The 12,641-nt window shown below is 45.4% G+C and overlaps 1 protein-coding gene across 1 annotated transcript; it reads right to left on the bottom strand.

Moving 5' to 3' along the window:
• Positions 1-9,572: 9,572 nt before the first annotated feature.
• LOC147904089 (protein JINGUBANG-like) lies at positions 9,573-11,736 on the bottom strand. The gene has a single exon (XM_087372758.1). It carries the CDS (start codon positions 11,191-11,193, stop codon positions 9,679-9,681), a length of 1,515 nt encoding a protein of 504 aa, XP_087228884.1. The 5' UTR covers positions 11,194-11,736; the 3' UTR covers positions 9,573-9,678.
• Positions 11,737-12,641: the final 905 nt, after the last annotated feature.

Genomic DNA, 12,641 nt, shown 5'->3' with positions numbered 1-12,641 from the left:
TAGCATTATGGTTGGACAAGAACCTCCTTGCCTTTCCTCCACCCATGGACACTTTAGCAGGAAGATTTTGTGTCTTTCCTGATTGTTTCTTGTCCTGCTTGAGCTTCACATTGCCTCCATGAAGTCCCATTAGTGAGAGTAGTTCTTCAGCTTTTGCAATACATTGTGCAGATACTTGCTGTGGCCTCAAATTCCAAGCATAAACTAGATGGAGATAGAGTAACTTATCAAGTATACATAGTTCAGCATGCAAAGTACACATGTGTACCCACTCCAATGGAATTGGTAGAATGGGGTCCCACTTAGGATCCTTTTTGTGACGATCAAGGACTGCACTTTGGGTGCAAGAAAGGATGCCATTTTCCCACTGTAGGCTTCCCTTTTGCATTTTCTGAGAGTGGGTGCAATACAAGCATGTCCATTTTGCATCTGCATGTGTATCACAACCATACAAGAACTTGAGGGTCTTCAAATCACCAGCTAGATGCCATTCAACTTGAAACGTTCCATGCCCATCCACTATTAATGTTTGCCCTACCTCTTGTCTTCGAATAATTGATGGGATGCCGGTTCTCTCCAAAACCCACTTCAATGTCTCGTGGCACTCCTTTTGGGTCTCAAAGGCTGCAAGCCACCATATGTCCTTCTCAAATTGGATTGAGAAACCCTAATCAACTTCCTCATCCCCTTGAGCAAAATACAAGGCGTCGTTCATAATACAAATGCTCAACCTCTCTAGCTTGTGCTCTTTTACCAACTGAGCTTCATCTATTTTTATAACAAATACTAGCTTGCCATCTGTACAATGAAAGAGAAATACAATAAGGATATAGAAATGAGAAGAAATAAAGTTGAATGTGAAGAGGGAATTTCTCTTACCTTCTTCTCTCATCCCATAGAATTTGACCATGGCTCTCTGCAAATTCTCTACATCCATGCAAACATTATTGAAAGCATTCATCTCAAACGTTTGGATGCTAGAATTCTTTTTACTCTTCCAAGTCATTGTGCCACTTACACAATGGTATCCTCAAAGCTTTTCTCTAGCACATTGGTTTGTTTCTTGACGTGCAAGCCCTACAGACCATGGTGTTGGCAATGGCTTTGTAGATATCTTATGACTTTCCTCCATAGTAGACTTGAAAATTTTAAAAATAGAGTTGTAAGCTTCACGACTTACACCAACAGCATCACAAGCTCCAAGCACCTCCTTTGCTTGCACGAGGCCCTTGAAATCCTTCATTACCTCTCTAGCAACTTGTTTACGTAGCCCTTTTTATATAGGGTCCTTCAACACTTCCATGACATCACTTGGCTTTATTAAACTTCTTATAACATATGAAGGATCACTATCATCCATTTCGATTGTTCCCATCACATCCTCCATGAAATTCCTAAAGTAGAGTAAAATGAGTCTTAGTGGAAAGAATGCAACACCACAAATATTTTGGAGTAAGAAACTTCATTGAAATTTTGGGAAACTAACCGAGAACCAACCTTGCAGCCCATATTCTCCTCTTTTGGGCACCACTATTGGTTCACAATGCATCCATAGATTGCAATTGTCTTTTCCTCTCCTTCAGTCTTAAAGGTGTTCCCTTCAACTTTTGTACTCGTTCTATCAACTTCTCTCATTCCTTCTCCACAGCACGTTGAAATTGGCCATAGATAGATCTTTCCAAATCTTGTTTGCTTTTAGCGAGCTTCTGGATTGATTCTTCCAATTCATGTTGCTCCAAGTCCAGTGCATGTGCTTTGTCACTGAGTTCTTTGTTTTGCAATTGGAGATCCTGCATACTATTATGCATTGCCACAATAGTAATATTTCCCAAATGCGCAAGCTCTTTTGCTTGGGCTCTTTGCACCTCAATTGCTTGCATAGCCAATGTTTGATAATGGTTCAATCGATTGCAATAACCGAGCAATCCCGCATGTCCCTTGCCAATAAGCCGAACATCATGCACTGTATGAAAAGGAGGACTCTTTTGGGTGGTAGGGTCTAAAGGATACATGTTTCCATCCACCCAAAGGTCAAGATGCTTCTTCCCTTGCAATCAAAGACTGTGGAGCACACTTTGAGGAGTTCCACTATATCCCAAAGAGCGTGTGCTTGCATATTCTACCTCCAATTGTAGGTTCACATGGTACTTGTTGGATATGTCCTCGAATGGTGCCATGAGTACTCAAAGAGAGGTATCAATGATGTAGGCTAAAATGTAGGGGAGAGCTAGCAAAGATGGAGTAGTGAGAGGGAGAGAGTAGCAAGGAAGAGGGGGAGGAGAAGCAGATGAGGGAAAGAGGAAGAGGAGGAGGAGAGTAGGACATCAGTTGTAGAAGGGAGGAAAGGAGCTGTTGCAGATAGGAGGAGGAGGGGAGAGATGCTATAGGAGGGAGGAGGAGGGGAGAGATTCTGCAGGAGGGACGAGCAGAGGAGAGGGAGCCTGGGTGGCTGGAGAAGGAGGGGAGAGGAAGGAGGGAGGAGGAGCCAGAAGGAGGAGGAGGAGGGAGGAGGAGCAAGACGGAGGAGGGGAGAGATGCTACATGAGGGAGGAGGGGAGAGATTCTGCAGGAGGGAGAAGCAAAGGAGAGGGAGCCTAGGCAGCTGGAGGAGGGGAGAGGAAGGAGGGAGGAGGAGCTAGAAGGAGGAGGAGGAGGGGAGAGGGAAGAGGGAGGAGGAGGAACAAGCTGGAGGAGGGGAGAGGAGGGAGGGGGAGGGAGGGAGAGGGAGAGGGAGGAGGAGGGAGGGAGGGAGGGAGGAGGGAGGGAGAGAGAGGGAGGGAGGGAGGGAGAAAGAGGGAGGGAGGGAGATTCGAAATTTGAAATTCAAAGTGGCCCCATCCCCTCATTGATGGGGGGAGAGGTGGGCTCAAATGTGGGCTTAACCCACCTACGTTGGCTTGGTTAGCCTCTTTGGGACCCTCCAAGCCCCTTGCATTAGCCCACTAAGCATTCCCTAATCCATTCCTTATGAGGCCCTTTTGAGACCCCAATTCTCCCCTAATGTCTGCATCAAAACAAGAGCTAGTTGGTGTTTCTAGAAAAGCTCTTACCAAATGGTTTGGTAAAGATGTCTGCAACATTCTCTTTACTATCACAATGCTGCAGTGTGATTTCACCAAGCAACACTCTTTCTCTGAGTGATATACTAGATTCTTGGCCAATGCTTGAGCTGATTGATTATCAAAGTATATTGTTGTTGGCTTTGACTCATCAAAATAATCTATTTCTGACAATAGTCTTCTGAGCCATATAGCCTCACATGCACCTGTAGTGAGTGCTCAATATTCTGCTTCAGTCGAAGACAAAGAAACAGTTGGTTGTTTGTTTGACAACCATGATATAGCACCTTGACCAAGGAAAAATGCATATCCCTATGTGAATCTCTTGATCTCATGATCTCTGGCATAATCACTACTATCATAGTATCCATGCAACCATTAATGACTTCCTTTCTATTCTATCCCAAAGTTTTGTCTTGTACCTCTTATGTATCTCAAGACTCTTTTGGTTGCATTCTAGTGAGACTGTTTTGGATTTGCCATAAACTGTGCTAGTGAGCTTATTGGATAACAAATATCTGGCCGTGTGATAGTCAGATATATAAGAGATCCAATGAGCTGCCTGTAGTGCCTATCATTGACTGTAGGCTTTTCTGAATCTTTAGTAAGTTCAAAACTTTGTTCCATGGGAGTAGCTGCAATCTTGGAGCAATCTTGCAATCTGCCATATGAAACTTCTTCAGGAGACTGTCAACATACTTGAGCTGACTCATAAAGGTGCTATCTGAATCTCTCCAGAACTCAATACCAAGACAATAATGCATAAGTCCAAGATCTTTCATGTTGAACTCTATAGATAAGTCTTGTTTTAGCTTTTTGATGAAGCTATCCTTGCTTCTTGTCATAATCAGATCATCTATGTACAAAAGTGTAATAGTAATGTCTTCCCCTTGAACTTTGTACTATAGAGTATGATCTACATTGGACTTCATGTATCCCAGATCAGCAAAATGCTTGTCGATTCTGTTGTACCAACTTCTAGGTGCTTGCTTTAAGCCGTAGAGACTTTTCTTGAGATGGCAAACCTTATTCTCCTTTCCTGGTTCAACATAACCTGCTAGTTGTTGCATGTATACTTCCTCATCTAGGTAACCATTGAGAAATGCATTATTGACATCGAGATGGTACACATTCCATCTGTTGAGTGTCGCTAGTGATATCAAATACCGTATGGAATCCATCTTTGCTATTGGAGTAGAAGTCTCATCCTAATCTTGACCGTATTGATGTGCAAAACCTTTTGCAACTAGTCTGGCTTTGTATCTTTGAATACTTCCATCTAGATTGTACTTCACTTTGTATACCCATTTGTTTGCTATGGCCTTCTTTCCTGGTGGAAGGTCACATAATTCCCAAGTATTATTCTTGTACAAAGCATCCATTTCTTCATTCATAGAAATTTGCCATTCTAGCTTGTCTATTGCACTGGCTCTTCTGTAGCCAAGATGGTAGTCATAGTACACTGGCTCTTCTGTAGCCAAGATGGTAGTCATAAGAGCATAGTTGGTGGTTTCAACTTGAATTGCTTTGCCTTTCTGAGCATATGTCAATCTAGTTGGAGGTCTGCTTTCCCTAGTAGACCATCTAAGCTGCTGTGGCTTTGCTTGCGGTGTTTCTAGCAATTCTTGCTCTTCTTCATCAATCTTTTCTGTAGATGACTGTGAAATCGGCGTGTCTATCTCCTATGTGTTTAAGGTTTTCCATTCTGATTCCTCATCAAAGATTACATCTTTGGAGATAATGATGTTGCAGTTGATGGGACCATATGATGTGTATGCTTTGCTTTCTTCACTGTAGCCAACCATGATGCATTTGTGTGACTTCGCATCCAATTTCCTACGAATGATCATCATGTATGTGAGCATATGCTATGCAGCCAAATATGCGGAGATGCCTAATGTGTGGCTTATGTCCAGTGAATGCTTCATAAGGTGTCATACTCTGAATTGGTTTGGTAGGAAGCCAATTAAGCAAATAGTTTGCAATGGCTATTACCGTATAGGAAGTGGATTTGTCGGCGAGGCTTAAAAATGAGTGATACTTGCATCAAAATAGACGCATGATATGACGAGCGCATAGAGCACAAAAAATTGATCATTTCACCTTTTTGTAGCACCCTCAAATTGCTCCTGGATCAAGAGATATAGCCTGATCTAGGTGGAGGGGCAAAAAAGTAGAAAAATGCACAATGATGATGTGGCACCGTGCTTAGCAAGAGGTGTGCCAATGGAGCACTGTGGTGATGTGGCAATCAGGTGCACATGTAGTTACTGTGTGTGCTTGCTAGGGGGTAAGAGTGCTTGTCAGGGGGTAAGAGTGCCACGTGGCACTAATGAGGTGGCAACTGACTGGTCTAATGATGTGCCACTACTGATTAGGATACTGATGTGGCAATGAGGATAAGGGTGCCATGTGTCATAATTTTGACCATAATTCACTACGGTTAGCTTGATCGGGTTAACTTGACCCTGGGTTATGTAACCAACCTTATCCCTTGGTTGACCCAAGGTCAAATACACCTAACCATGGTGGTGAGCTCAGAACCAGAGGTAGGTTGAGCCGCCACATGTCAACAGGGTGACCAACTCTATCAGAGATAAGGCTAGTGTGGCTGCCTACCATGTGTCGTTGCTCGAGAAGCCAATATCTTTCGAGATTTCGGTGGAATTGTAAAGATTCTGTCAAGGTCACATTGACAATCGTTTTGGCCATGGAGCCTGGGAATCTGTAGTTCATTGTGACGCTGGAGCCTGGAGTCTGTCATGAGCACCATGGCTAGCAGCTGTGTAGGGCAGTCATTTGTCATGCAGTGGAGGCGTGGTCACTCATGGGCGGCTGGTGTTGGAGCTACTAGGTACAGATGGCTAGTCGTCCTTGAGCTTTGAAGGAGTTGGAACCGCCGGTGTCCGTCGAGAGAGGCAGGGAATGATTGTCACCTTGGAGAAGCTCATTGTTATGGGATGTTTGTCGGCTGTAGTGCAGGTTGATTGAGTCAGGGACGTAGTGGAGCGTTTGGAGGCTTGGCTTGCAAGGTCGTTGGATGCATAGTTGTAGGTTGGAGCAAATGGCTATTTGGAGAAGGCATTGCTTGATTTGCTTGTCTATTTGGAGAAGACTATAGGAGCCGTCGGTTGGAGCAGCCTTCGTTGCTGTGCCGGGTCATTGGTTGTGCTATAGTCACATAGGTGTTGCATGCGTTGTGAGCTCTGTTGGAGCTTGGAGCAAGTTGGCTGGAGCACGGGCGTCGATGGGCGCTTGGGCATCCTGTAGGGTCATGTGCGGGGTCGTGTGGGAGCTTCTAAAAAACTAGTGAGCGTGGAGCTAGAGCCGGCGGCTTACATAGAGGAGCAGCGCCATTTGTTGCTGTTGCAAAAGGACCAGAAGGATTCGGCTTATGCAGAGGTGACTAAAGCCATTGTAGAGGCGACTGAAGCTGTTGCAGCCCATGTGAAGATTGAGTCGGGTAGGGATTGGCACTATTGTAGGGGGTCATAGGAGTATCTAGTTGGGTAGCTACTATGGGAGCGAGCCGTGAACATCTTAGTTGCTCTAGCTAATTCTCATCCAAGGTTGCTCATTTGGAGAGGTTGCTTACTGGAGATGGTGGGTGTAGGTAGAGCTTCGGGCTCTCTCTCCCTCTCGAAATCTTTTCTCTCAAATCTCTCTTAAACAACATGAAAGAAATCTCTCTCAACCAAATCTCTCACACACAGTAGAAACTAATGTTTCTCACACAAAAGAACAATGGACAGAATTCCTTTTGCAATGGAAGAATCTCTCCCTAATGGAATGACAGAAATTTCTTTCAAGAAAGTGGAAGTTCTCTCAACAGAAGAGAACACTAAACCTCTCGATGTCTCAATCTTGCAATCACTCAATCTCTCTCACAAGGATGGTGCCTCAAACGAAGGTAGAACCATGCTTTGATACCATGACAAAATATGAAGAGGGGAGAGGGGAAGAGTGGAGATGAGGAGAGAGGGCAGAGCTAGAGACTCACACCACAAATGACTAAATGTACACTAGATTTAGTTTAAAATGTAGAATATATACAAACCCATTTAGGGTTAGGGTTAGGGCATCTAACACTTTTTTTTATAGCACTCTATTGGGTTAGTGCTATGCACATATGATCACATGATGTTGAGCATGAACTCTCAACAGGAAATCCCTTCTGTCGTAGCACTTTCATCGATGCTTCAATTGGTCCTCTTGAGGATCAATGGAAAAGGTAAAGGCAAGAAACATGCCGAAGTTGTAAAGAGCCTCTTTTGATGCACCTTCGTTGAAGCCTATTCTGTCAACATCAAAGCTTTGCCCTAGGGGCCCTTCTTCTCTTCCCAAGGTTGTGTTACTAAAGCCTGGCTAATGCGATGGAGATCGATCCTACAACACACAACTAATGAATAGAAATGGGATCTGCCTAATCGTGAAGAAGGTGAGATGATCATTGAATTTTGCAAGCATGAAAAGGAGCAAGAAGGGAGAGCGATCTATCACGGACAAGAATCCTTGATGCTACATCCTATTTCACGTTGCCTTGTCTCCGCGTGAGAGCTTGGAGAAAAGCAAAGTTACAATGACCCTTTGTAGCAGGAAACGGAATAGGAGCATGCACCTTGAGGACGGTGGCAATTTTTACGAAGACAAAGAGACTCGAGCACCTGCAGCACACAAGCAATACGATTAACCTAAAGAAGGTGGCAAAGGAGCTCGTAAGCAGCATGATTGAAGCTCAAGACGGTGGCAAAGGATCTCGTATCCATGCAATTAGTTTAGGTGATTTAGGAAGGAACTCGTATCCATGCAACCATAGCTTGAATTTTGTAAAGGAGCTCATATAATCCATGCAAAAAGGTGAGAACCGTATTTACACAAGAAGAATCTCAAAATAGGGTGACACGTGGCTCAACCGTAGCTTGAATTTGGAATTGATCTTGCTATGCTGCTTGCCTAAAAATGGGACTTGGGATATTCCCAGTTCTCCTAATACTATCTCTTCCCATCTTGGTTTTCTAGCTACATACAAGCTTAAGTAACATCAGGGCATATAAAGGATTTTCTAGATTGGTATAATTTCTCTTCTTTATGTTTTGTTACGTAATTTTTATGTTTTGTTACGTAATTTTCTTGAAGCAATTTGTTTCCTTGAGATAATCTTTTGAGGTGAATGAGTTTGATGGCTTTTGGGTCACCATTGGATGTAGATAGGGTCACGTAGGGCAGTTGGTAGAAGCATGGTTAGGTCAGATAGACTTTGCGCCGTCCGTCACACGTCGACGTATTGTTTGCCGGCAAAGCGACGGAACTGCAACCGTGTTAGCACGATCAATTTTTTTTAATGAAAACAACGACGGACATTGCCGGGATCCGTAAACTTTGGACGTGCAGGGCGACCGGTCTTACGTCGTTGTAGCGCCAACAGCGAAAATCCAGCACCGAGCTTGCCGACTTTTACGCTAATAATTTATCCCCACAATAGACGATGATCTAGTTTTGCACGCAACGTAACGACGAATTTAACGTACTTCCCTAGCACCGTCCCTCTAAAAAACCTTCGAACACCATGCCCTGATTGCCAAATGCAGCCTATCCGCGCTCCGGTTCAAGTTGGCCGCTTTTCCACAGCACCTATCCTCGAAAGAGTTTGCCGATCCCGATTCCCACCGATCGTCATATCTTTCCATCTTGGACTTCGCAACGTCCAAGAATGCTGGCTGGGGCCTGGGATGTCATTCTTGACACCGAAGCGCATCTTTCGGAACTCACCCTGAGTCGCATCGGAAAGCTGAGTTTTGTCGTAATGCTGTGAAGCCTCCAAGTTGGTCAGGCGAAGCCGGATGGGCGTCTTCACAATGCTCACGTAACACGTTTGCCAGACTCATCAGGTCCAGGAGACAGTTCACATTTCCGTAGAGCTGAGTCCCGCGTCCGACCGTCCGACGGCCCAAGGGCGTCCTACGGTCCTAGTGAGCTCGCATGGCGTCAGAATCACATGATCTCTCGTGAGTCGAGAATGGCACGTAGACTCGTAGAGTCCTAGACGTGCGAGAGCGCTGATTTGTTTACTTGAAAACAGGCGCATATATCAAATTCTCAGCAGATGGATCAACTGCGGAATCCGAATCTAGATCTCAGAGCCTGTCAGATTGCACCCAATTCTACCAATGCTCCAGACGTCACTGCGATGGCGAGCTCTGCGTTGGCATCTACCGAGAATTCAAAGTTCAAAGTTCGGAAATAAGCGTGGTCACCTAGAAATCCCAAAGTCGAGTCCTGAGCTAACTCCTATGATAACGCTATGAGATGGATCATACGAGACGATTCTAAACACCGCATATTGAGCAGGAAATGAATCGGTTACTGTAAGTCTGTAACGCACAATAAAAGAAACAGAAACGAAAGAACGCATCCTGAAAAAATGAACGGCCGCGCACCATGCTGAACAAAAATTAGCACCAGGAAGAGGTGTGGTCAGAATACATCGTCGTGTCCACGACTTCTACGCGCAGATTATACAAGAGAACAATGAACTAGTGCAGGCTAATAACCCTGAGTGAAACGCTCTCACTTGAAACTTCGGGTGCGTATATTTCAAACCTAAAACCTGCACATTCAATCAATCCAGTAATCTCATCGTTAGACGGGGAGTCCCGTCGTCCTGTGAGACGGTTTCTCCATCAACATCATCATCCCTGCTTAGTACTTTGGAAACCCACCATTCTTTTATCTCATGATCTAAGCTTCCACTGTACAATATGCAGTCCATCTCCTCGTTCATAGTCACTGTTAAGCACTTCACAGGCCCTCTATGGCCTTCAAGAACCGCTACACATGAGTGAAATCGTCCGGCCTCTCTCCTCCATACTCGAATTGTCTTGTCGGCAGATCCGCTGCAGAGTATATATTTGTCCACGGATGCCAAGCATAGAATGGCATGCCGATGCCCTCTTAGAGCGCCTGCCACAGTTATATGTTGGGCGCTATCTTCCCTCTCCCACACGATGACGGCCCGATCACATGCTCCAGAATACAAAACGGATCCATCGGCATTCAGCGCAAGAGCGTTAACCGCAGATTTGTGACTTTCCATGGTCGTGACGAGAGAATGCTTCTTATCGCCGGCTTGCTTCACCCACACCCTGATCTTGGCATCTGCAGAACCTGTGTACACGAAGCCGTCATCTGAGACCACTAGAGCATTGACGGCATCATCATGGGCTTTGAAAGATTCTAGACATTTGAAGTCTGATAATCGCCACACTTTCACAGTCCTATCCCACGACCCAGAATACAGAAGATTGTTTCTACCCGTCGACAAAACAGAGATCGTGTCAACATGCTCAATCCATAGCCTTTTCTGATGGCGGCGAATCTGGACATAGTTTTTAGGAGGAATGAAAGTCATCAGGTAGTCTTTCACGGAAGGCAAGGTCGCCATAAGCTTGTGGTCAGCGGGCTGCTGTTTGGGCCTTCTCCATACACGAATTTTGTGATCTTGATGTGCGCTGAAAACTCTGTCTCCGGCCACCACAAGAGCTTTCACAGCTCCATCTCCAGAGCCGAAATTGCCGCACGGAGCAAGATTTTGCTTCAACCAGACTCGAATAGACTTGGAGCCAGAACCACTGTAAAGATGTTCACCACAAACCGCCAGGGAGGAGACATGGCCATCCTGGCCCTGTAACGTCGCAACGCAACGATAATCAGCGGTGCCACCCTTGAGCTTGCTGTCCAATGTGAAGCTTCCGAGGGAAGGGAGAAAACCCAGGCTACTTTGGGAAAGCAGGCTTAGGTCGGATTGCAGGCTCACTTGTGATGCGATACTGACTTGGGACTGAATGCTCACTTCAGATTGAATGCTGATTTCTGATTGAAGACTCGTTTGTGAATAAAGGGATCCGATTTCTGAAGCAAGACTTGTTTGAGAGTCGATCGAGCTGCTGGCTGCAGAGGAAATGCTACTCTGCGACTGGATATTGCACGTTTTGACATCCAACACTGCCATGCCGGTCATGCCGGTCGTGGCTGACACGAGAGATACTCCGGATTGAGGATCACTTGGCGGAGATATAGAGCTCCCATCACGCGAGTCTGGGCTGGTTGGAGTCTCAGAGCTGGTTTGGAGACTCATCACTTACGACTCGCGAACTCTTTTGTTGCTGCAGTAGGACAAAAGAGAACGGGCGCTGGATCCTAATGCAGAGGGATTCCTGCCTTATCGATACCCAAACAAAGAGCAGAAACCAGACCACAGAAATGAAACATACAGAGACGGAGTCGCCCCGAGAAAGGAAGGTGCATTTGTAGCAAGTTTTGGGCATGCATAGAAAGTAGAAAGACCTAATTGGGTTCCTTGAAGGGAAGAGAAGGCCAAGATAGCTGAGAACACTTTTAAAACAATCAGAACGTAGTAGACTGAGAAATATAGAGCGCTGGCCGACAAAAGATCAGGCAAAGAGCGAAGACGAAGCCCAGTGGGTGAGAACTCAGAAGACTTGGTTGTACGTATCTATATGCGTTGGAAACAAAACTGCCATTCAAACGGGGGCGTGGAAGCTGAGGGGACAGGAGCAAGTAGAGTTTCTTAAAGGGCTTCGTACGAGTGTCTGTTGATAGATCAAGTCGAGAGGAGAAGAGCAAATGACAAACGGGTTGACAAACACGGGATTTCAATATTAATTTGGACCTCAGACCTGGAGCTGTGAGAGAGATAGGCGGGCAAAAGCAAAGATTAAATATAAGCAGCAGCAGCGAGAGACGATGGATGTGGAGGAAAACTGAAATATGTGTACGACGAAGGCCGCTGGCAGCTGGATGGAAAAAGGGTAGGTGGAAGGTTCGCATGAAGTGTGGAAGAAAGATGCATGCATGTACAAAAGAGAAAGGCAGGACGGTGCGGTGAAGGACCCAGATGGTAGAAAGCGAGCAGGAGTTCAAGTTGAATTGCAGGAAGGAGTCAAGGAGGGCAGTGGAGCTGGAGCAAGAATCTACGTTGAATATTTGAGAGAACGTACTGCGTGGCAAGAGGTGGTGACGGGCTAATGGCGATGGTGCAACGAATGACCAAGGTAGGAGGTTGAGAAATTGTAGATGATGATGATATACAGCTGTGTGAAGGACCCAAATTCCCGCTGCCCACTTCAGCTTAGTAGTGGACGGTGAGAAGAAAAGCCATTTCTGTCGCCGTTTCACCGAAGGTATCGATTTCTGTGAGCGAGTATATTGCAACTGTAGCGACCAAGCAGTACCTGGAGCCATTTACACAAACATCAGAGCAGTGATAAGAATTAAGCAACCAAGTAGTGATATATGCAAGCAAGCAGTAGCAATCTCACAATCTCAGTGGAGCCAAGCCATCTATTCAAAGTATTGGACGGGGGGGACATATGGTGCTTGAGGATAAGTAAGAAGCTCATACTAAATCTTTGGAAGGGCAATAAAGCTTACCCATTACTTCCAATGATCAGTCATGTACGTCCCTTGGTCCACACACTCGGCAAACCTTTTATTCGTACACAAAATAGTTCTCCTGGTAGCCCGCACCATAAGTCTACTTTCCCAACAACAAGGATGAATATC

Source organism: Dipteris shenzhenensis, chromosome 3 (genome assembly GCF_047967505.1).
Source record: "Dipteris shenzhenensis isolate YYH24624 ecotype China chromosome 3, Dip_SZ_1.0, whole genome shotgun sequence".
In the NCBI taxonomy this organism is placed as follows: Eukaryota; Viridiplantae; Streptophyta; class Polypodiopsida; order Gleicheniales; family Dipteridaceae; genus Dipteris; species Dipteris shenzhenensis.
The sequence above is the reverse complement of the archived record's forward strand: the minus strand, read 5'-3'. Positions and strand labels throughout refer to the sequence as shown.